This window comes from Pyrus communis, chromosome 12 (assembly GCF_041283825.1).
Source record: "Pyrus communis isolate YQ-2024b chromosome 12, ASM4128382v1, whole genome shotgun sequence".
Taxonomy (NCBI): domain Eukaryota; kingdom Viridiplantae; phylum Streptophyta; class Magnoliopsida; order Rosales; family Rosaceae; genus Pyrus; species Pyrus communis.
In genome coordinates this window covers 15,084,294-15,109,928 of record NC_142576.1, presented here as the reverse complement: position 1 = coordinate 15,109,928, position 25,635 = coordinate 15,084,294, and the positions used below count along the sequence as shown (strand labels likewise).

At 38.1% G+C, this 25,635-nt stretch overlaps 1 protein-coding gene across 1 annotated transcript in view; it reads right to left on the bottom strand.

Annotated features, from left to right (window-relative positions):
• LOC148692377 (uncharacterized) overlaps positions 1-25,635 on the bottom strand; it is a gene marked incomplete at its 3' end in the record, with an annotated part of 36,582 nt that overhangs the window by 8,947 nt on the left and 2,000 nt on the right. Inside the window, exons 2-4 of the mRNA XM_088680923.1 lie at positions 17,873-17,936; positions 16,721-17,020; positions 15,287-16,624 (exon numbers count right to left, since the gene is read on the bottom strand). Of these exons, the coding sequence (XP_088537049.1) occupies positions 15,287-16,624; positions 16,721-17,020; positions 17,873-17,936 (1,702 nt within the window). The remainder of the gene's footprint in view (positions 1-15,286; positions 16,625-16,720; positions 17,021-17,872; positions 17,937-25,635) is intronic.

Here is a 25,635-nt window from a genome sequence, read left to right as displayed (position 1 = left end):
GAAGTATTTTGAAGATGAAGGCTTTTCCATTCTCTTTAATGGACAAAGCCAAAGATTGGTTGTACGAATTAGCTCCCGGAACCGTCACATCATGGGAGAGTATGAAGAGGGCATTTCTGGAGAAGTTTTTCCCAACTTCTCGAATCATCCTTTTACGTAAAAGGATAAGTGGAATTCAGCAAGAACAAGGTGAGTCTTTTCCTACGTATTATGAACGTTTTAAATCCCTTGTTGCTTCTTGTCCACAGCATCAGATGAAGGAGGAGTTACTTCTACAATACTTCTACGAGGGGCTCCTACCAATTGAACGTCAAATGCTCGATGCCTCGGCGGGTGGAGCATTGGTGGACAAGACACCCATGGCTGCCAAGGTCTTGATTGCTAACCGAGCGTTGAACGCTCAACAATACGAAGGAGTAGGCCAAAGAGGACGCCCACGGCAGCAAGTAAATGAGGTAAGTTCCACACCCGACATTCATTCACAATTAGCTAATCTTACTTCCATTGTGTCTCAGATGGCCGAAGGAATGAGGATGCAAGGACCAATTGTATGCGAAGTGTGTTCTATCCAAGGACATACTGATGCGAGATTTATACGCACACAAATTAAACCCTCTTTTTATCAATTGTAGTATAGGTGCAAGTAGGGATCGTTCTGGACCGGGGATTAGGAGGGATTGTTAATCACTTGGATTTGACTCAAAAACGTAAAAACACAATATAAAACACTAAACTAGACTCAAATATTGCAAAACTAAACTTTAAAACACTAAAACAAACCAAAAGACTCAAAACAGCACCAAAACACTCAAAACTGCCTTAAAAACACAATCTGGGCAGTTTTGAGCACCTTGAGTACTTTGGACGAATTTGGGAAACAAAATGAATCAAAACACTTATAAACACAAACTAAATGTATTTCTAACTAATCTAACACTTTAAAAGAAATGGGGGATTGGTTTTGAATGAAACTTGAAATAAAAACAGAAACTTGGAAACAAACAGATTGTAAAAACGAAATTAATGAAATAAAATGATGAAAAACTAGTTAGAGGGTTCCTTATCCACACATGAACATAAGCATATAAATTGATTCCCAGTTATGACTTCAACAAACGATGAATGACAATGCTCCAAGTTAATTAGGTTCGCTTAAACTAACTTTCAGATTTCCCTAGATTCATTGGATTGAATGGGATACGCATTACAACCAAATTATTCCTAATCAAAGTCCCTAACCATGGAATACGCATGATAGAGACATTCAACAAAGATCATTAAGTTCAATGGAAATCATAAACATCGACTAGGCATTCATAACTATGGAATACGCATGTTAATCCAGCCTAGGGTTTACTAAACACAATCGTGACTAGCGATCTTTACTACTCATGAATATAAGTTCATAACGATTAGGTGAAATTCCCTTATATCCTAGCATCAAGTTTAGACATGCAAATTAAGTGTCGACCCTCAACCCACATACATAAACAAGTTCTTAATCAAAACAGAAAAGTAACCCACATCTAAAGTTCATGAATTCATAACTGGAGTAAATCAAATCATAACCAACATATGTCCATGGCTTCAAATTCGCCTTTAACTAAAAAGAAATTAGTTTCACATGTTTAATATAATTGAATAACAAGTTAAATTAAACATGAAAACAGAAACAAGAAAAGAAAGAACAAATGGATGGAAAGTTGGCTACGGGGTTCATCTCCACATATGTTATACTTGCATAATAAAACGATTTCCAATTGCATTTCAATAAACTATGATACTCAACACCCCAAGTTAACCGTGATGCACTAATTAACCTTCAAATCTTCCTAACGTTATTGAATTGGATGATGCATGCGACAATTCAAAACATTCCCCACAAGTCCTCAACATGAATGCATAGAAGAGGTACAAGCAAGAATCATTACGCTCTATGAAAATTATAAGTGTTGACGAGGCATTCGTTACTATGATTGCATGAAACTTATGCCAAGAATTTGTTTAACGCGATTGTTTATAAGCAACCTCCACTACTTGCGAATATAAGTTCGTAACTATTAGGTGAAACTCACTTATATTCTAGCGTCATATTCATGCATGAAAATTAAGCGCGCATTCTCAATAAACATACATAAATAAGTTATCAATCAAACGGTTAAACAAATTGAATCCACAACTTATGAAACGCAATTAGAAGTAATCAAATCAAAATGCAAGCATAAACATATATTTCGAATCCCCCCCTAGCCAAGGGGGGTTTAGTTGAATTTAAACATTGGAATCAAAGAAACACCTAAACATTCCAACAACTCAAACTTGAATTGTATGAACGTTTAGGCACTCTTCTCTTCCTCTTCGTCGTAGCACAAGGTCTAAGGATAGTTTGATGGTGTGAATGGTTTGGGAAGTGGTGAAAATGGAAGGATGGTGTTTGGATTGTAAGGGAGGGCACGGCACAAGGGAGTTTTGATGTCTACATTCTGAAATGGAAGAGAGAATTGAGGTGTTTGTGACTGAAATGTGTATGAATGAGTGTGAATATGGAAGAGTGTGAATGAGAATGAATGCAATGGATGCTTATTTATAGGTGAAATGGGGGGAACATGACAGCTAGGAGGGAATGTGGCTGCATGTTTGAATGATTAAAGGATGCATGTGGGTTGGAATTGCATGTGCAATGAATATGTGGCTGCATGTGCAAGGTTGTTGTTGTGATAAGTGATAAGTGTATGATATGATATGATAAGTGGTGAATGATATGTGGTGAATGATATGTGATAAGTGGTGATGATAAGTAATGATATGTGGGAGTGTGGCTGAAATGAAGGAGTGGAATGTTGGAATGTTATGCACGGCTAAGGATATAGGAAAGGTTTAAATGTCCTAAAACTAAAGGGAACAAGGTTCCAACACTTTGGTCTTCAATTAGGTCTTCAATTTCGTCCAACGCTTTGGCTCCAAGCATAAGCTATCCATCCTTAGCCCAAAAGTGCTCCAAAAGTCTCCAAAATGCATCTTTTTGCTCCTTTAGCCCTTTGGACCTACAAACACACGAAAATAGCTTAAAGTACTAAAATAACTAAAGAAACATAACGTAAATGCACGAGAACAAGCCATTTAAGTCGCATGAATATGCTCCTATCACATACTTCTGAGAAGTGCCCACAACGCATTGAAAATGGTGGATGGGAAAGCGCAAATGCAATTGGATTTCAAGGCCAAAACCAACCAAGGAATGATCCGTATTCTAACACCTATAATCCAGGTTGGAGAGACCACCCAAACTTCAAGTGGAGGGAGCCACAACAACCCCAAACACAAGGAGGCTTTAGGCAACAACCCCCGGGCTTCTACAACAAGCCATACGCACCCACACAAGTACCTCCACAATCTGCCCAAACAAGTTCAGGTAACACTTTAGACAATGATACACTTCTTAAGTTACTAACTAATTTGTCTCAGGGCAAGAAAATCAAGCCAAAGCCATGCAAAACAAAGACAAGAGGGTGGAGCAATTGGAGAAACAAGTTGGGCAGATTGCAGATTTTGTAGGGAAGTTTCGTGAGCAAGGCCAACTTCCTAGTTCTACCATTCCAAACCCAAAGGGAGGCTTCGAAAGTGCAAAGGCCATACTCTTGAGAAGTGGAAAAGAAGTTGGGGCAGGTCCTACACCATCACCATCAGGTCCTAACGAGGACGAAAAACTGAGAATTGAAGAGAAGGAATCAAGCCAACCCACGGCAAAGGTGGAAACACCTTTGCCGCAATCCTTAAGTGACCCCAAATTGTCCAATTTGTCCAAAAAGGGTAAGAATGTGTCAAATTCGGTTCCTACTAATGTTTTTCCTTCGAATGTGCCTTTTCCTAGTAGGTTCATGCAAACAAAGACTCAAAACAAAAACTTTGTAGAAAACACTTTTGAAAAACGAATTTAGGTAAAATAAATGGGTAAAAGGCTAGTTAGAGGGTCCTTCTCCACACATGATATATGCATACGAACCAATGTCCAGTTATTACTCCTTTAGACTATGAATGACAACGCCCCAAATTAGTTGCATCGCACAACTAACCCTCAAGTTTTCCTTATCTCATTGAATTGAATGAAAACGCATTACAACCAAATTATCTTTTTCAAGTTCTTTATATGAGATGCATAACAAAGATACATATCAAAAGTCATTAAGTTTTGTGAAAACTATAAGCGTTGACAAGGCATTCATCACTATGAAACTCATGAGACTCATACCAAGGATTTACTTAATGCGATTGTGACTAGCAACGTCCACCACTTTTGAATATAAGTGAATAACAATTACATGACACCCCCTTATACTCTAGCATCAAGTTTATGCATGCAAATTAAGTGTTAACCCCCAACCCACATACATAAACCAGTTTTAATAACTTAGATAAGCAAATCACATTCATGCCTTAAGAAATAATAACCGGACGTAATCAATTCATATAAAACATATAATCATGGCTTCAAATTCTCCTCTAACTAAAAAGAAGTTAGTTCCTCGTGTTCGCAAAACAAAGATAATTAAATTTAACCATTGAACTAAGACTAAGGATAGAATACACCTAGAAACTCTCCACACTCCAATGGCAGATTGCACAAGTCCTCTTCTCCTTGCTTCCTTGCTTGCGGCACTAGGGTGTTGTAGAATGGATTGTGGTGTTTGATGGATGAAAGTATGAATGAATGAATGTGTGAGTGGATGGATTAAATGGTGAGGCATTGGCTGTTTATATAGGCTAATTATGCACACTTAGTGAAGGACAAGGATTGCACAATCCCATGGAAAAAGGGTTAAGTCTTTGTAGAAACCAAAGGGGAAAGGGATAGGGAATTTTCGCCAGAAATTAAGGGCTTCTAGAAACTAGGTATTTTTTGGCAGAATTTAGACTTCTAGAAGGGGTAAAGGGTAGATTTCTGGACCTAAATGGATAAGGACTCATGATATAGGTGTAGAGGAAGGATTGCAACTCCTAAACCTACAAGGAATGGTCCACATGCGGCAAACAAATGGATAAGGCTTCTAGAAACTGAAATAGGTGTTTAAATGTGTAATTAATCCCCTCTAATTAGCTAGATTTAAGTCCTAACCTGATTTGGATAGGATAGGATAGGATAATGTTAGAGTTAGGAAAGGATAAGGTTGGTTCGGATAGGATAAGATAAGGTTGGATAAGGTTCCTTATTTCTTGCTATTTCCTTATCTTCTTTGCATTAGGACTTCATCCACCAGATTTGTAGCCTTTCCTAGCCCTTCTTGACTTCAATTTCGTCCATCCTCTATGCTCCATAGTTAAGCTATCCAATCCATGCCCAAAAATGCTCCATTTAGCTCCAAAATGCCCTTTCTTGCTCCTTTTGCCATTAGAACCTAAAAACATACGAAAATAGCTTAAAAGACTAAAATAAATAGTAATTAACTCGCTAAATGCAAGGAAACAACATAACTAAGTAGCATAAATATGCTCCTATCAAATTCCCCCACACTTAGCTTTTGCTAGTCCTCGAGCAAAACAAACAAAACACAATCTAGACCTTCCAACATGTACCTCAGGAATTTCCAATGAACATGACACATTAAAGAACACTACATACATAAATTTTAGTTATCCCTACCCTTGAGCATATACTTAACCATAGTTACCACACACTACCTCCCATTTAATCAATTAAAACATGATTTTGAATGTAGTAACATGCCTAGAGAATCCCCCAATTCCTCACAAGATATACTTTCTCTTTTCACACAAATTTTCTGACTACACTCCCTACACTAGGTATATGTGAGAAGATTGATGTAAATACGTAAACTAATACTCACATATGTCATAACAAAGAAGGCAATTTCCGGAATTATTAACTTGTATATGATCTCATGAATGGAATGCCACTACTTAGATGCGAGAACCAGGGATACCATATGCTCAAACCAATTTTAAACTCCACATATTGAAACACATAACAATCAAGATTGAAGTCAAAGGGTTGTAATGGGGCTAAGGTATTGGCTAACAAAGAAAGGTAAGGATAAACAAAAGTTCTTAAAGCAATAGTAAGCAAAGTAATGAAATAAACACTTAGAATTCACTTTTGAACGCAGAAACCAACTTTAAACATGAAGGGAAGATTCACACATAACTTAGGGTCAAATTCAAACTTTTGGACCCTTTCTTCAACAATCAACACTTGTGAGTTCATTCTCACTTATTTTCAACTCTTTTTCTTTGCTTATAAACAATCGCGTTAAATGAATTCTTGGCACTAGTTTCATGCTCATCATAGTAACGAATGCCTCGTCAACACTTATAGTTTTCATGTTGCTTAATGATCTTTGATTGTATCTTTATTGTGCTTTTCACGTAAAGGACTTTTGGAGAATGTTTTGAATTGTGTATGCGCTGTCCCATCCAATTCATTAACTTAAGGAGAACTTAAAGGTTAATTTAAGCGAACCTAATTAACCCGGGGTGTTGAGTTTCATGATTCATCGAAAGACCAACTGAAAATCATCTTGTATGCAAGTGTGACATGTGTGGAGAAGAACCTTCTAGCTAGCATTCCATCCATATTTTTATCAAATTCGTATTTACAATCTGTTTTAATTACAATCTGTGCATTTTATTTAATTTCGTCAAAAACTAAATCCCCCTTTACTTTAGTGTCCAATTTAGTTAGAAAGTGTCTTAGTTTGTGTTTCTAAGTGTTTTGATTCAATTTATCACCCAATTTCGTCCAAATTAGTGTAAGTGCTCAAAACTGCCCAGATTGTGTTTTTAAGGCAGTTTTGAGTGTTTTGGTGCTGTTTTGGTGCTGTTTTGAGTCTTTTGGTTTGTTTTAGTGTTTTAAGTGTTTAGTTTTGCATTCTTTGAGTCTAGTTTAGTGTTTTAACCTTTGTTTTACGTTTTTGAGTCAGTTTCCAAGTGATTTAGCAATCCCTCCTAATCCCCGGTTTAGAACGATCCCTACTTATACATATACTACAATTGTCAAAAGAGGGTTTTAATTTGTGTGCTTATATATTTCGCATCAAACCGGGGATTAACTAGGGATGCTAATCTACTATAAACTGACTTAAAAACACAAAACTAAACTTAAAAACACTTAACTAGACCTATATGACTCAAAACAAATTAAAAAGACTCAAAACAGCACAAAACAATCAAGTAGACTCAAATTAGACTCTAAAGCGTGATTTGGACGAAATTTAACTAACTTAGACTCAAAACACTAATTTGGACAGATTCAAACACTTTTCTAACTAATCAGATTGTAAACTAAACAGATTAGGCACTAAATTAGGTGAATTGAATGGGAAAAAGGCTAGTTAGAGGGTCCTTCTCCACACATGCACATATGTAACACAAATTGAATTCCAGATTTTATCCCTTTAAACCATGAATGACAATGCCCCAAATTAATTGTGAAAAGCACAAATTAACTTTCAGATTTTCCTAGTTTCATTGAATTGGATGGAATACGCATCGACAATCAAATTATTCTTATCAAATTCCCTACATGAACTGTATAATAGAGATAAAATCAAAGATCATTAAGCTTTTTGAAAACCCTAAGCATTGACTAGGCATTCATAACTATGAATTGCATGATACTTTTGCCTAGAATTTACTTAATACAATCATGACTAGCGATTTTCACTACTTGTGAATATAAGTTCATAACGATTAGGTGAAATTCCCTTATATCCTAGCATCAAATTCATGTATGAAAACTAAGTATGCATCCTTCATCAACACACAAGAACAATTTCTCAATAAATCAATTAAGTAAATCACATTCACAATTCAAGAAACAAAATCTGGAGGAAATCAATCCATATAAAACATAAGTCCATGGCTTCGAATTCACCTCTAACTAAGAAAAACTTAGTTACACATGTTCATAACAATTGAAAAGCAAATTAAAATAAACATGGAAACGAAACGAGGGAACAAAGAACTCTCAAAGTCTCCAATGGTTGCAGATTCCTTACGGCACAAGGGTCTCCTTCTCCAATGGAAGCCATGGCACTGCTTCTTCTCCCTAGGGTTTGCGGCACAAGGTTGTATTTTCTGAATGGATGGTGTGTGTGTGAATGAATGAACGAATTGAATGATGAATGGCTGCCTAGGGTGTGTATGTGTGGCAACTTTTAGTTTCATATATATATATAGCATGGCAAAACCCTAGCAATCAGAATTAGGGTTAAACCTAGCAAATACAAGTGCTTAGGGCCCCCTAGGGTGCGGCACATTCCTTGGAAATTAAGTCTTAGCCCAATTGGTTTTAGATATGGACTTATAGAATCCAAATCCAAGAGGAAAAGGGCCAAATTAAATCAGAATCCAATCAGAAAAAGGTTTAGGCATTTCGCCCAAAATTGGGCCTTCTAGAAACTAAGTGTTTTGTGGCTGATTTTGGATGTTCTAGACGACATAAAAAGGGAGAAAGGTGTGGCACCCTTTTAGGGTCAGATAAGGCTTCTAGAAATTAGGTTTTTAGGTCCACTTGCAGCTAGGATTAAGGTGGAAATGGATTAGGTTAGGATAAGATAGGATAAGGTTTGGATAAGATAAGGTTGTTAGGATAAGTTTCCATATTTCTTGCTCTTTCCTTATCTTCTTTGTCTTGAACTTTCCTTTTCTGATTTGTAGCATGTTTCTAACTCTTTGGACTCCAAATTCGTCCATCCACCTTGCTCCATATACAAGCTATCCATCATAAGCCCAAAACTGCTCTAAAAGGCTCAAAATTGCCTTTTCTTGCCAACTTTGTCATTACGACCTACAAACAAACAAAAATAGCTTAAAACACTATAATAAGTAATAATTAGCTCACTAAATGTAAGGAAATAACATAACTAAGTAGCATAAATATGCTCCTATCAAATTAGAGAAGCAAGTAGGGTAGATTGCGGAGTTTACGGGCCAATTCAGAGAGCAAGGCAAGTTGCCTAGTGATAGGAGCATATTCATGCGACTTAATTAGCTTGTTCTCTTGCATTTATGTTGTGTTTACTTAGCTATTTTAGTGTTTAAGGCTATTTTTGTGTATTTTCAGATTATAAGGCCAAAGTGTGCAAGAAGATGCAAATTGGAGTCTTTTGGAGCGAAAGAGGAATGAATGAGTTGAAGATTTGAAGAAACGACGAATTCCTACTCCAATGATGAATTCTTACCAAAACGAGGAATCCTACTCAAACAAGGTTTCCTACTTGAAGTAGGAAAGTTAACCCTAAGTTTCCCGTTTTGGTAACCTTTCCTAATCTAAACGTCCGTATTTTCTAGCCACTTTGTAGGCTTTGTATGCACTTTAGTACACAAGACCAAGGCCCTAGCCCAATTTCCAACCCATGTCGTGCTTTTAGCCCAATTCCCTTCCCTTGCCGTGCAAGGGGGGGTAGTTTTGTCTCATTTTATGCACTTAAACCCTAAACCCTAATCACCCTAATTACATATCAGCCGTTCACCCTAATAACCCTAGTTCTACAACCTTGCAGTCGCACCCTAATTCATATTGATTCACCTCTCATTTCATATTCATTCAGCCACCTTCACACCCTAATTCCTCCTAAGCCGCACACTTCCATACTCTCCCTTTAATCCGTAGCCATCCATTCATTCTATTCAGCCACCAATATATCCTAGCCGCACCTTTTCCTAACCCTAGAGCCTATTCTATCATTCAATATTCATTCAGCCACTAACATACACACTCTCCCCCCTAAGCCGCAACCATTCTACCTTATATTCTCTCCCAAAATCGTGCATCATTGACCCTAATTCCCGTTTCAGCCGTCATTCCCATTCATTCATTCATTATTCTTCTAAGCCGTGGCCTCCCATCTTATCATTGACCCTAATAAATCAAAAATCAATATTAGCCGCAGCCACCAGATCCTATTATTCTTCTCTGCCGTGCCTTCACCACCCATTCCAGCTTTCTCCCATCCTGGCCGCTGCCACCATATCCATTCCAGCAGCCTCCCTTTTTCTGCCGCAGCACCACCATTCATTCCCCCTCCATTCCACACCTTCCACCACCATTGCCGCACCACCAAACTTCCCTAAATCCATCCCTAACCCAGAAAACCATCCAAAAACACCATTTAACCTCACTGCCACAGCAAGGAGAAGAGGAAAGAGGACTTAGACGCGCAGAAATTCAAGTGGATTCGTTGGGCGTTCTAGGTGTAATCAATCCTTTGTGCTTTATGTTTAAATTCAATTGTATTTCTCTTTTTGTGAACATGAGAGGCTAAATCCCTATTTAGCTAGTGATGCGAAAATTATACGCACGCAAATTAAACCCTCTTTTTGTCAATTGTAGTATAAGTATAAGTAGGGATCGTTCTAGACCGGGGATTAGGAGGGCTTGCTAAAACCTCTAAATTGACTCAAAAACATAAAAACAAAGTTAAAAACGTTCACAAAGACTCAAAGGACTCAAAACAAGTTCAAAAGACTCAAAACTGCCTAAAAACACTAATTAGGCAGTTTCTGACCTTAAACCCAATTTTGGACGAATTTAAGATTATGGCTTGATTCAAAACACTTTAAAACATAAATTAAACAGATTCTAAGCACCAAAGAACAAGAAAGTAAAGGGGGGTTTTGATTTGACGAAAATTGAATTAACAAAACAAGTTAATAAACTAGGCAGATTGTATAAACGGATTTGAGAAACAAGATGATGGATGGATTAGTTAGAGGTCTATTCTCCACACATGACACATTTATATATGAATCGATTCTCCAATTGCTTTTCATTAACTATGATGCTCAACACCCCAAGTTAACCGTGATGCACTAATTAACTCTCAAATTTTCCTTATGTTATTGAATTGGATGATGCATGCGACAATTCAAATCATTCTCCAATGGTTCTCAACATGAATGCATAGAAGAGATACAATGAGAGATCATGATGCTCTATGAAAATTATAAGTGTTGACGAGGCAATTGTAACTATGAATGCATGATACTCTTGCCAAGAATTCAATTAACGCGGTTGTGACTAGCAACCTTCACTACTCATGTTTATAAACTTGTGACGATTAGGTGAAACTCGTTTATAAACTAGCATCGAGTTTATGCATGAAGACTAAGTATGCATCCCTAATCAACATACAAAAACAAGTTTTTAATAAACATGATAATTGAATTACAATCACAACTTAACAAATCACAATTGGAAGAAATAAATTCATATTTCAAACATGTTCATGGCTTCAAACTTTCCCCTAACTAATTAGGGGTTTAGCCACTCATGATTACAACAAACTTAGAGAGTAATAACAAAGTAAACATTGAAATCAAGGAAAGGAAGTACACCTAAAAATTCCAACAACTCAAACTTGAATTGTATGAACGTTTAGGCCTCTTCTCCTCCTCTTTGTTGTTGCGGCACAAGGGGTTTTGGTGAGTTTTGGGGGTTATGGATGATGTAGGATGATGTGTTTAGGGTAGGGATGGATGTAGGGGAAGGCAAGGAGTGTTTTTGGGCAGAAAATATGAAGAATGGTGAAGTATGGCAGTGTTAGAGAGAGGGAATGAATTCCTAGCGTGAATGAATGTGTATATGAGATGGTTTTCTGAATATATGGAAGAGTTTGTGACTGAAATGTGTATGAATGAGTGTGAATGAATTGTGGCTGAAATGCATGCTTATTTATAGGTAAATAAGAGGGAACATGACGGCTAGGAGGTGGGTGGAAATCTGAAATGGTGATGGGAGATGCATGTGGCTGATTTATGCATGTGATTAAAGGGTGGAATGAATGGAATGCAATCTGAAATGGGAGAGCATGTGGGTGAAATAATGAAGGAATAAGTGCATGTGGCTGAATTGGTGGTGCAAAGTGAATGAATAATGAAATGGGAAAGCATGTGCAAGGTTTTGGTGTGAATGATTATGGGCACATGTGGCTGCAATGGATTAGGAATCCTTCAATTTCGTCCATTCCTTTTGCTCCAAGCATAAGCTATCCATTCCAAGTCCAATTTTGCTCCAAAATGCTCCAAAATGCATCTTTTTGCTTCCTTAGCCATATGAACCTAAAAACACACGAAAATGGCTTAAACTACTAAAACAACTATGAATTAACAATATAAATGCACGAAAACAAGCTAAGTAAGTTGCCTAAATATGCTCCTATCAAATTCCCCCACACTTAGCTTTTGCTCGTCCTCGAGCAAAACAGAAAATCAAAACAAATAAAACGACACTAAACAAGTAAAACACAACCTAAACATTCCAACAATCGTCTCAGGGATTTCCAATGCACATGACATGTTAAAAATCATTATTCCCACAGATTTTAGCAATCTTTACACTTAAGTACATTCTTACTCATAGTCACCACATACTAGTTCGCATTTAATCAATTAAAACACATTTCGAATGTAGTAACATGCCTTAGAGAATTTCCTCAATTCCTCACTAGAATGCACTCTATTTTCACACAGATTTTCTAGCTTCACACCTTACACTAGGTATATGTGAGAAGATTGATGTAAATATGAATTCTAACACTCACATATGTTATATCAAAGAAAGCATTTTCTGGAGTTAATAAGCATGTTTAGGTATGATCTCATGAATGGAATGCTACTACTTAGAAGCGAGAACCAGTGACACCATAAGCTCATACCAAGTTCAAACTCCACAAATTGAAACACCTAACACTCAAGATAGAAGTCAAAGGGTTGTAACGGGGCTAGGGTATTGGCTAACAAAGAAGGGATATGGAAAACAAAGGTTCTTAAAGAAATAGCGAGCAAAGCATTTGAATCATCTTAGAATTCACTTTTGAATGAAAACTCAACTTTTGAACAAAAAGGGAGAACAAGCTCTTTTTTCTTTCTTTCTTTCTTTTCTTTTCTGTTTTTCTTTTTCATATGTTTTTCACAATTTTTTTTTTTTTTTTTTTTTTTTTTTTTTTGACTCTCAAAACATACATAAACACTTAAGAACAAAACATTCTCTCCCCCACACTCATTTTCTTTCATAATGTACTCAAAAGGAATTCATTTAAGTCATGCTCACTATCTTTTAAGAACAAGGGTGTGGATTGTCCTAAACTAGGCTAGGTGAGGATAATATGGGTTAACAAAGAATAAAGGCTAAACAAAGCTCAACGGGGGTAAAACTTACAACATATACGAAATATGGGAAGTGAGGCTATTTGGCTATGGTGGCAACTACACAACTTCATCTTGATATATGTTATGCAGTTCAATGTCATGCTTTGAATGAAACGGATATAAGTTCTAGCATTTAGTTCTATCATGATACAATTGCATTCTAAGTAGCAACCAAGCAAGGAATAATGAGATCATGCAACAACTTTAGAAAACAAAGAATCACAGATTATAACTCTCCAAAGAAGGTAATGGCTCGAGTCTCACAGGGTTGTAGCGTTTGTTTGAGTTGCTTCCTTCAAGCATGTTACAAAAACTAATTTTTCTTTTATGATTGCATGTGAAGTCATACATTATAACCATAACCAAGCATATACCAAGAGTAAATCAAACTTTTCTCTATGTTTATAACTCTTTTTAACAGTCATGCAATTACAAACCAAATCCTTATCATTGTGTTGGAAGGTACCCTAAGACACAAACACACAAAAACGACTCAAAACACTCTTTTTAGGCTTTTCAAAACATGTTTTTCAAATTTTTATGTGATTTTCGGAGTTATTAAATCAAAACATACTAAAACACTCTAAAACAACTTAAAAACACCTTAAAACAGCAAGGAACAACATTTGAAGTTATGGGTGATAAAATCCCACGAATTTGTATCAAAAACAGCTTGTTTACCCCCCCCCCCACACTTAAACCAAACATTGTCCTCAATGTTTCAAACTTAGATTAACACAAAAACAATCAACTAACACAACTAGCAAACATAACACAAATGGCAAAGTAATAGCAATAAAGAGATAGTGTTAGGGACGCAAATCTGGGTTTTGAGTGAAAGTTCCTTCTTCTCGTGTTTCAACACATGGGTTGCCTCCCAAGAAGCGCTTGCTTTAACGTCTTCCAGCCGGACGGTACCTAATCACTCCAGATTGTAGCCCACGGCACCCAAGGGAAGCTCTTCCACAACATGCTCCACAAAGTTCTCATAGTATGGCTTCAATCTATGTCCGTTCACCTTGAACTCGTGGCCACTTTTTAAGCTTTGGACTTGGACTGCACCATGAGGAAAAACATTAGTAACAACAAGAGGTCCAATCCATTTAGAACGTAACTTACCAGGGAATAACCGAAGTCTTGAATCAAAAATCAACACTTTCTGCCCCTTGGAGAACGTTTTGGTACGAAGCATCTTATCATGATAAGCCTTCGTCTTGTCCTTGTAGATGCGAGCATTCTCGTAAGCCTCGTTCCTAATCTCCTCAAGTTCATCTAATTGGAGTTTCCTATGAACTCCAGCAGCGTCTATGTCCAAATTGAAGGTTTTCACAGCCCAATGTGCCTTGTGCTCTAACTCAACGGGCAAATGACATGGCTTACCATATATAAGCCGAAAAGGTGACATGCCAAGGGGAGTTTTGTAAGCCGTACGATAGGCCCACAATGCATCGTCCAAGCGCAAACTCCAATCTCTTCTTGAGGGTCCCACGGTTTTCTCTAGGACTTGTTTGATCTCCCTATTTGAAACCTCCGCTTGCCCATTAGTTTAAGGGTGATAAGGTGTGGAAACCTTATGAGTAACGTTGTACTTCTTGAGCAAAGCTTCAATGGTGCGGTTACGAAAGTGAGAACCCCCATCACTAATTAAAACTCGTGGCATCCCAAACCTAGCAAAAATATTAGATTTCACAAAATCTGCAACAACCTTAGAATCGTTAGTACGGGTGGCTTTGGCTTCCACCCATTTGGAAACATAATCGACAGCTAGCAAGATATAAGTGAAACCAAAAGATGGAGGGAAGGGGCCCATGAAATCAATACCCCAAACATCAAAAATTTCCACAAATGAGAGAGATTGTTGCGGCATTTGGTCCTTAGGCCCTATGTTACCTGTTCTTTGACACTTATCGCATGTTAAACAAAACATTTTAGCATCTTTAAAGAGATTAGGCCAATAAAATCCAGATTGTAACACCTTTAGGGCTGTCCTTTGGGTGCCAAAATGTCCCCCACATGCATAAGTATGGCAGAACGTAAGAATGGAATTAAATTCATATTCGGGCACACATCTACGCACAATCTGATCTGGGCAGAATTTCCATAAATATGGATCATCCCAAACATAAAAACGTGCATCATGAACAAGTTTATCACGTTGGAACTTGTTTAGGGTACTAGGAACTTGCTTAGACACCAAGAAATTGACCAAATCGGCATACCAAGGGGTTCTTACCTCAATGGACAGAAGTTGCTCGTCCGGAAACGTTTCTAAAATGGGGGTGGACTCTTCCTCACGCACCATTCTACTTAGGTGGTCAGCCACCACGTTTTCACACCCTTTCTTGTCTCGGATTTCGAGATCGAACTCTTGAAGTAGGAGCATCCAACGAATGAGTCTTGGCTTAGCCTCCTTTTTGGTGAGAAGATACTTCAAGGCTGCATGGTCAGTGAAAACAATTACTTTAGTACCAGGAAGATATGATCTAAACTTATCTAATGCAAATACAATAGCCAAGAGTTCTTTTTCGGTTGTGGAATAATTAAGTTGAGCATCATTCAACGTCCGTGAGGCGTAGTAGATGACATGCGGCCTCTTGTCCTTTCTTTGTCCTACAACTGCTCCTAAAGCATAGTCGGACGCATCACACATAAGCTCGAACGGGAGGCTCCAATCCGGGGGAACAATAATGGGTGCCGTGGTCAACAACTCCTTGAGTTGGTTGAATGATGCCGTGCACTCCTTAGTGAATTCAAACGCCACTTCTTTTTGTAGGAGACGGCATAGTGGTTGTGCAATTTTAGAAAAATCCTTGATAAATCGTCTATAGAATCCTGCATGGCCAAGAAAAGAACGGACCTCTCTAACCGAAGTAGGAGAGGGTAAGTGACGTATAAGATCTATTTTAGACTTATCAACTTCAATTCCTTTTTCAGAGATGATATGACCCAAAACTATACCTTGTTTAACCATAAAATGACATTTTTCCCAATTCAAAACAAGGTTAGTTTCCATGCATCTTTTCAAGATTAAAGTGAGATTATGCAAACAAGCATCAAATGAGTCTCCAAACACACTAAAATCGTCCATAAATACTTCAATTATCTTTTCAACATAATCAGAATAGATACTTACCATGCATCGTTGGAAAGTGGCCGGTGCATTGCATAAACCAAATGGCATACGACGATATGCAAAAGTACCAAATGGACAAGTAAAGGTGGTCTTTTCTTGATCATCTGGCGCTATGACAATTTGATTGTAACCCGAATAACCATCAAGAAAGCAATAAAAAGAATGACCGGCTAACCTTTCAAGCATTTGATCAATGAATGGTAAAGGGAAGTGATCTTTCCTTGTTGCGGCATTTAGCTTCCTATAGTCAATGCACACCCTCCAACCGATTTGAATGCGTGTAGGCACAAGTTCATCTTCTTCATTCTTCACCACAGTGACTCCGGACTTTTTGGGAACCACTTGGACCGGTGAAACCCAACAACTATCTGAGATGGGATAGATGATGCCACAATCTAGTAACTTGATGATTTCCTTCTTCACTACTTCCATCATTGGTGGGTTGAGTCGACGTTGGGCTTCCCTTGATGGTTTGGCGCCTTCTTCCATGAGAATTCGATGCATGCACGTGGTAGGGCTTATACCCTTGATATCGGCCAAAGTCCACCCAATGGCTGTTTTGTGCTCTTTGAGAACCCTCACCAACTTCTCCTCCTCTTGTTCCGTGAGTGATGAAGCTATAATGACGGGCAATGTGTCTTGCTCTCCCAAAAACACATACTTCAAGTGATTTGGCAACGGTTTGAGCTCAAGGGTAGGTGGTTGTTCTATAGAAGGAAGCAACTTATTAGTTGAAATTGGAATGGAAATTGGACTAGGGGACTTACCTTGGAGCCGTGGCAATGACTCTAGGGCTGCCACGGTCTCTATTACATCTTCATCAAAGGCCACGGCATAATTGTTCATTTGTATGTCGTGGGTTGCTATGGTGCCATTCATGTGACCCTTCGTTTCTATGCCATTTGTAATCACCGTTTCAAGTGCATCGCCATGTAATTGATCAAGGTGTGCCTGCGCCAAAGAATCAAGAATATCAATAGAGAAACATGAGTGATCATCTTTAGGAAATCTCATAGTTTCATAAATATTAAAATCAATCACTTCCCCATCGAATTCCATTGTTAAAGTGCCTTTAAACACGTCTATCTTAGTTCGGGCTGTCTTCATGAATGGCCTCCCAAGAAGAATCGGCAAGGATGGAGCATGGGTGGTTTCCTCCATTTCAAGGACATAGAAATCCGCCGGGAAGATCAAATTATTCACCTGCACTAAGACATCTTCCAATACGCCCTTTGGATAGGCATTAGATCTATCGGCCAACTGAATAATCACACCATCATTTTTCAATTCACCAAGGTTCATTGAAGCATAAATAGAGTATGGCATGACGTTAATTGAAGCTCCTAAGTCTAACATAGCATGTTCGAACTTAGTTTGACCAATAATACAAGGGATTGTAAAGCTACCTGGATCTTTGCACTTTGGTGGTAACTTTCTTTGTAAAACAGCGGAAACGTTCTCACTTCCCCTTACTACCTCTTTATGTGACGCCCTCTTCCTTGTAGTGCACAATTCCTTTAAGAACTTAGCGTATTTGGGCACTTGCTTTATGGCATCTAGGAGCGGGATATTGACTTGAACTTTCCTAAACGTCTCAAGAATGTCCTTCTCATGCTCCTCCTTCTTTGTTTGCAAAAATCTGTGAGGAAAAGGCACGGTTAGTGGAATAGAACTTGACAAAGTCGAATTTGGACTTACCTTAGGCGTGTTGGACGGTTTTGGCACAATAGGGGGCTGCGGCAAAGTTTCTTTCACCCTTGTCGTGGCCTTCTTTGCTTGTTCCTCCTCTTCTTGCAGCAACATGTCCTCTTCTTGACTTGTTTTGGATGGCCTTGAGGTGGTTCCGACCTCCTTACCACTTCTCAACATGATTGCCTTGGCAGATTCGCACCCTCCCCTTGGATTGACAATGGTTGAGCTAGGGAGCTTGCCTTTGTCTCGGAATTGTCCTACAAATTCCGCAATCTGCCCAATTTGTTTCTCCAAGTGATCCACCCTTTTGTCTTGGTTTTGCATGGCTTTGGTTTGATCCTCTTGCCCCTGAGACAAATTGGTAAGTAACTTAAGAAGTGTTTCATTGCCCAACGACGTACCTTGATTGTTTTGGGCAGGTTGTGCTTGGTTTGGATTGGGGCCAAATGGCTTGGTGTAGAACCCCGGGGGTTGTTGTCTAAAGCCTCCTTGTTGTTGAGGTTGTTGAGGTTCCCTCCACTTGAAGTTTGGATGGTCTCTCCAACCCGGATTGTATGTGTTGGAATATGGATCATTCCTTGGTTGATTGTGGCTCGGAAATCCAATGGCATTTGCACTCTCCCATCCCCCATTCTCAATCAATTGAGGGCATTTTTCCGAAGGGTGTCCTTGGATAGAACATACACCACATACAATCGGTCCTTGTATCTTCATTCCTTCGGCCATCTGAGACACAATAGAAGTAAGATTAGCTATCTGAGATTGAATATCGGATTGAGAACTTACCTCATTCAAGTGTTGCCGTGGGGGGTCCCTTTGCCCAAGTCCTTCATATTGTTGTGCATTTAGAGCACGGTTTGCAATTAGGGTCTTGGCTGACATAGGAGTTTTGTCCACCAATGCACCTCCCGCCGAAGCATCGAGCATTTGCCTTTCAATGGGAAGAAGGCCCTCATAGAAATATTGAAGGAGAAGCTCCTCCTTCATTTGATGTTGAGGACATGATGCAACAAGGGCTTTAAAACGCTCGTAGTATGCCGGAAAAGATTCTCCTTGACTTTGTTGGATTCCGCTAATTTTCTTCCTCAAGAGAATGACTCTTGAAGGAGGGAAGAACTTCTCCAAGAACGCTCTCTTCATGCTCTCCCAAGAAGTAACGGTCCCGGGTGCCAATTCATAAAGCCAATCCTTAGCCTTTTCCACAAGAGAGAATGGAAAAGCTTTCATCATTAGAATGTTCCCATCGACATTTATGGGTGTCATGCTCGAACAAACAACCTCGAACTCCTTGAGATGCTTGTTGGGATCTTCCATGGAAAGCCCATGGTATTTCGGAATGTGGTGCAACAAGCTTGACTTCAACTCGAATTCATCGGTCTTGCCTTGGGCAGCCGCGGGGTATTGAATGCATAATGGTGCGGCATTGGTCAACCCCGAGGCCGAAAGCTCTTTAATGGTCCGATTGTCCGCTGCCATAACTTCTTCTTCCACACTTTCAAACTCAGATTCGGCCTCTGAACTTGAACTAGGTTCACTAGGTTCGGGATGCCTCCTCTTTCTTCTCAAATCACGTTCAAAATCGTCGTTAAAGTCCAAGATATGTGCATGCACAGTTTGAGAACTCCGCGTCATGCACTAGTACCTAAACCAAGAAAACAAAACAAAATAAGAAAACTAGGTAAATTACACTAAAAACATACGGCAAAAACACAAGGGATTAGCAATTTTGCTAATCCCCGGCAACGGCGCCAAAATTTGATGCGAAAATTATACGCACACAAATTAAACCCTCTTTTTGTCAATTGTAGTATAAGTATAAGTAGGGATCGTTCTAGACCGGGGATTAGGAGGGCTTGCTAAAACCTCTAAATTGGCTCAAAAACATAAAAACAAAGTTAAAAACGTTCACAAAGACTCAAAGGACTCAAAACAAGTTCAAAAGACTCAAAACTGCCTAAAAACACTAATTAGGCAGTTTCTGACCTTAAACCCAATTTTGGACGAATTTAAGATTATGGCTTGATTCAAAACACTTTAAAACATAAATTAAACAGATTCTAAGCACCAAAGAACAAGAAAGTAAAGGGGGGTTTTGATTTGACGAAAATTGAATTAACAAAACAAGTTAATAAACTAGGCAGATTGTATAAACGGATTTGAGAAACAAGATGATGGATGGATTAGTTAGAGGTCTATTCTCCACACATGACACATTTATATATGAATCGATTCTCCAATTGCTTTTCATTAACTATGATGCTCAACACCCCAAGTTAACCGTGATGCACTAATTAACTCTCAAATTTTCCTTATGTTATTGAATTGGATGATGCATGCGACAATTCAAATCATTCTCCAATGGTTCTCAACATGAATGCATAGAAGAGATACAATGAGAGATCATGATGCTCTATGAAAATTATAAGTGTTGACGAGGCAATTGTAACTATGAATGCATGATACTCTTGCCAAGAATTCAATTAACGCGGTTGTGACTAGCAACCTTCACTACTCATGTTTATAAACTTGTGACGATTAGGTGAAACTCGTTTATAAACTAGCATCGAGTTTATGCATGAAGACTAAGTATGCATCCCTAATCAACATACAAAAACAAGTTTTTAATAAACATGATAATTGAATTACAATCACAACTTAACAAATCACAATTGGAAGAAATAAATTCATATTTCAAACATGTTCATGGCTTCAAACTTTCCCCTAACTAATGAGGGGTTTAGCCACTCATGATTACAACAAACTTAGAGAGTAATAACAAAGTAAACATTGAAATCAAGGAAAGGAAGTACACCTAAAAATTCCAACAACTCAAACTTGAATTGTATGAACGTTTAGGCCTCTTCTCCTTCTCTTTGTTGTTGCGGCACAAGGGGTTTTGGTGAGTTTTGGGGGTTATGGATGATGTAGGATGATGTGTTTAGGGTAGGGATGGATGTAGGGGAAGGCAAGGAGTGTTTTTGGGCAGAAAATATGAAGAATGGTGAAGTATGGCAGTGTTAGAGAGAGGGAATGAATTCCTAGCGTGAATGAATGTGTATATGAGATGGTTTTCTGAATATATGGAAGAGTTTGTGACTGAAATGTGTATGAATGAGTGTGAATGAATTGTGGCTGAAATGCATGCTTATTTATAGGTAAATAAGAGGGAACATGACAGCTAGGAGGTGGGTGGAAATCTGAAATGGTGATGGGAGATGCATGTGGCTGATTTATGCATGTGATTAAAGGGTGGAATGAATGGAATGCAATCTGAAATGGGAGAGCATGTGGGTGAAATAATGAAGGAATAAGTGCATGTGGCTGAATTGGTGGTGCAAAGTGAATGAATAATGAAATGGGAAAGCATGTGCAAGGTTTTGGTGTGAATGATTATGGGCACATGTGGCTGCAATGGATTAGGAATCCTTCAATTTCGTCCATTCCTTTTGCTCCAAACATAAGCTATCCATTCCAAGTCCAATTTTGCTCCAAAATGCTCCAAAATTCATCTTTTTGCTTCCTTAGCCATATGAACCTAAAAACACACGAAAATGGCTTAAACTACTAAAACAACTATGAATTAACAATATAAATGCACGAAAACAAGCTAAGTAAGTCGCCTAAATATGCTCTTATCAGCTAGGGGGTGATTCGAAACCATGTTTATGCTTGTAATATGATTTGATTACTTTTGGTTGGAATTTCATGTATTGTGGATTCAATTTGTTTAACTGCTTGATCGATAACTTATTTGTGTATGTTTGTTGAGAGTGCACGCTTAATTTTCATGCATGAATATGACGCTAGAATATAAGTGAATTTCACCTAATAGTTATGAACTTATATTTACAAGTAGTGGAGGTTGCTTATAAACAATCGCGTTAAATGAATTCCTGGCAAGAGTATCATGCTTTTCATAGTTACAAATGCCTTGTCGATGCTTATGATTTCCAAAGAACGTAATGATTCTAACTTGTATCTTTATCATGCTGTTCATATAGAGAACTTGTTAGGAATAATTTGGTTGCGATGCATATTCATCCAATTCAATGATTCTAGGGAAATCTGAAGGTTAATTTAAGCGGACCTAATTAACTTGGAGTGTCGAGTTTCATAATTCATCGAAAGACCAATTGAAAATCAAACTGTATGCAAGTGTGACATGTGTGGAGAAGAACCTTCTAGCTAGCATTCATCCATATTTTCATCACATTCATATTTTCATTATGCCTTTTAATTGCAATCTGTGCATTTAGTTTAATTTCGTCAAAACCTCAATCCCACTTTACTTTAGTGTCCAATTTAGTTAGAAAGTGTCTTAGTTTGTGTTTATAAGTGTTTTGCATTCTTTGAGTCTTTTGATTTGTTTTAGTGTTTTATTGTTTAGTTTTGCATTCTTTGAGTCTAGTGTAGTGTTTTTAACGTTTGTTTTACGTTTTTGAGTCAGTTTCCAAGTGATTTAGTAATCCCTCCTAATCCCCGGTCTAGAATGATCCCTACTTGCATCTTTACTACAATTGTCAAAAGAGGGTTTTAATTTGTGTGCTTATTTAGTTCGCATCACCTAGTTCAACCGTTGTCAACCTAAAAGGAGGATTCGAATCTGCCAATGCAATCATGTTGCGAAGTGGAAAACAAGTTGGAACGGCCTCACAACCCTCTAAATCAGCCCCTACGGAGGACGAAAAGTTGCAATTCGAGGAGGAAAAGCAAGAGCAAGCCACGGCAAGGGTAACACCACCCATGCCACAGCCACCCAAACAACCCCATTCGGCTTCCAAGGGTAAGGAGGTTTCAAATTCGATTATTTCTAATGTTATTCCTCCAAATGTACCCTTTCCTCGTAGATTCATGCAAACGAAGAAGGAGGAGGTTGAAAAGGACATTTTGGAGACATTTAGAAAAGTACAAGTCAATATACCACTCTTGGATGCAATTAAGCAAGTTCCAAGGTATGCTAAGTTTTTAAAAGAACTTTGCACTACTAGGAAGAGAATTTCGAACAAAGAGGTTGTAAAGGTAAGTGAAAATGTCTCAGCCATCTTGCAACGTAATTTGCCCCCTAAATGCAAAGATCCGGGTAGTTTTACAATTCCTTGTGTTATTGGCAATAATCGTTTTGAACATGTCATGCTAGATTTAGGTGCATCTATTAATGTTATGCCTTACTCAATTTATGCATCTACGAACCTAGGTGAGTTAAAAAATGATGGTGTGATTATTCAATTGGCCGATAGATCTCATGCCTATCCAAAGGGTGTTTTGGAAGATGTTTTAGTGCAGGTCAATCATCTAATCTTTCCGGCGGATTTCTACGTGCTTGAAATGGAAGAATCAAACAATTCCCCTTCGTTGCCAATCCTTGTTGGACGCCCATTCATGAAAACTGCCCGCACTAAGATTGATGTGTTTAATGGGACGTTAACAATGGAATTTGATGGGGAAGTTATTAATTTCAATCTTTCTGAATCTATCAAGTACCCTATTAATGATCATTCATGTTTTGCTATTGATGTAATTGATTCGTTGGCGTATGACCATTTTGAACAATTGAACGAAGATGCACTTGAATTGGTCATCACAAGAGGAATGGAATGCAAAAACAAGGAACCAGCCTCATTGGCCACCCACGGCATGCATGGAGAACACCATGCCGTGCCCCCTAATATAGATATGATTGAGATAGTGGCTGCCCTTGAGTCATTGCCACTAAAATCTGGTAAGTCTTTGGACCCAATTTCAATTCCAATTTCGACTAATAAGCCCATTCCTTCAGTTGTGCAGCCACCTTCCCTTGAACTTAAACCATTGCCAAGCCATTTAAAGTATGTTTTTGATGCGAGATTTACTTGACACTCAAATTAAACCCTCGTTTGACAATTGTAGTAGAATGGATAAGTGAAGGATCGTTCTAGACCGGGGATTAGGAGGGCTTGCTAAAACCTTCTAAATTGACTTAAAAACATAAAAACTAAATTAAAATACTCTTAACAAGACTACTATGACTCAGAAAGGCTTTGAAAAACTCAAATTGTCTAAAACAATCAAATTGACTCAAATAGAAGCTAGAACTTGATTTAGACGAATTTGCAATTGTTTATGACTCCAAAAGCTTAAAGATACAAAAATAAAACAAATACGAATGATTAAGACTTAACAAAATAAGGGGGGGGGAATTGTGGTTGGACGATATTAAATTAAAAAGACAGAATATAATTAAAGGCAAAATGTAAATATGAATGTGATAAAAATATGGATGATGGAATAGCCAAGGGGTTCTTCTCCACACATGTTACACTTGCAAACAAAATTGATTCTCAGTTGGTCTTTCGATAAGTTGTGAAACTCAATGCTCCAAGTTAATTAGATCCGCTTAGATTAACTTTCAGATTTCCCTAAATTCGTTGGATTGAATGGACTACGCATTACAACCAAATTATTCTTAATCAAAGTCCCTAACTATGGAATACGCATGATAGAGACATTCAACAAAGATCATTAAGTTCAACGGAAATCATAAACATCGACGAGGCATTCGTTACTATGGAATACGCATGAAACTTATGCCAAGAATTCGTTTAACGCGATTGTTTATAAGCAACCTCCACTACTTGTGAATATAAGTTCATAGCGATTAGGTGAAATTCACTTATATTCTAGCGTCATATTTATGCATGAAAATTAAGCTTGCAATCTCAATGAACATACATAAATAAGTTATCAATCAAACAGTTAAACGAATTGAATCCACAACTTATGAAATTCCAACCAAACGTAATCAATTCAAATTGCAAATATAAACATAGTTTCGAATCACCCCCTAGCTAAAGGGGGTTTAGTTCCTCATAACTTTGAAATCAAAGAAACACCTAAACATTCGAACAACTCAAACTAAATTGTATGAACGTTTAGGCACTCTTCTCTTCCATTACAAAACAAAGAAAATTGAATTTAAACATTGAAATCAAAGAAACACCTAAACATTCCAACAACTCAAACTTGAATTGTATGAACGTTTAGGCACTCTTCTCTTCTTCGTTGTTGTAGCACAAGGTCTAAGGTGAGTTTTTGGGGGATGAGTGGTTTGGGGGATTATGGAAATGGAAGAAATGGAGGAGAAAGGGAAGGGAATGGTGCAGAAAATGGAGAGACTCACGGCTAGGGAGAAGATGGAAGTGTTTGTAACTGAAAATGTGTATGGAAGAGTGAGTGAATTTTGAGGAGTGTTGGATGCTTATTTATAGGTGAAATGGGGGAACAAAAGAGGGAATATTGCAGCTAGGAGGGGATGAATGATTATGGGTGCATGTGTTTGGAATAATGAAGGGGGAATGTATGTAATAAAACAACTAGGAAAAGTTATGGAAAGCTGGAAATGGGAGTGGGAACTCACGGCATTGTTGGGTTGTTTATGGGAGAATAAATGTATGATAATGGCTAAATAATTAAAGGGAATGAATGGGAGTGACACTAGGTTGGTTATGCATGTGGAATGTGGCTGAATTGTTGGTGAAATGATGAAATGGAATGCTGAAAAGGTAGGGAACTCACGGCAACAAGGGTGTTTGTTTGTGTGAAGTGTGTGTGAATGCATGTGAAGATGCTAATAAATAATGCATGTAGGGTTAGGAAATACAATCATAACT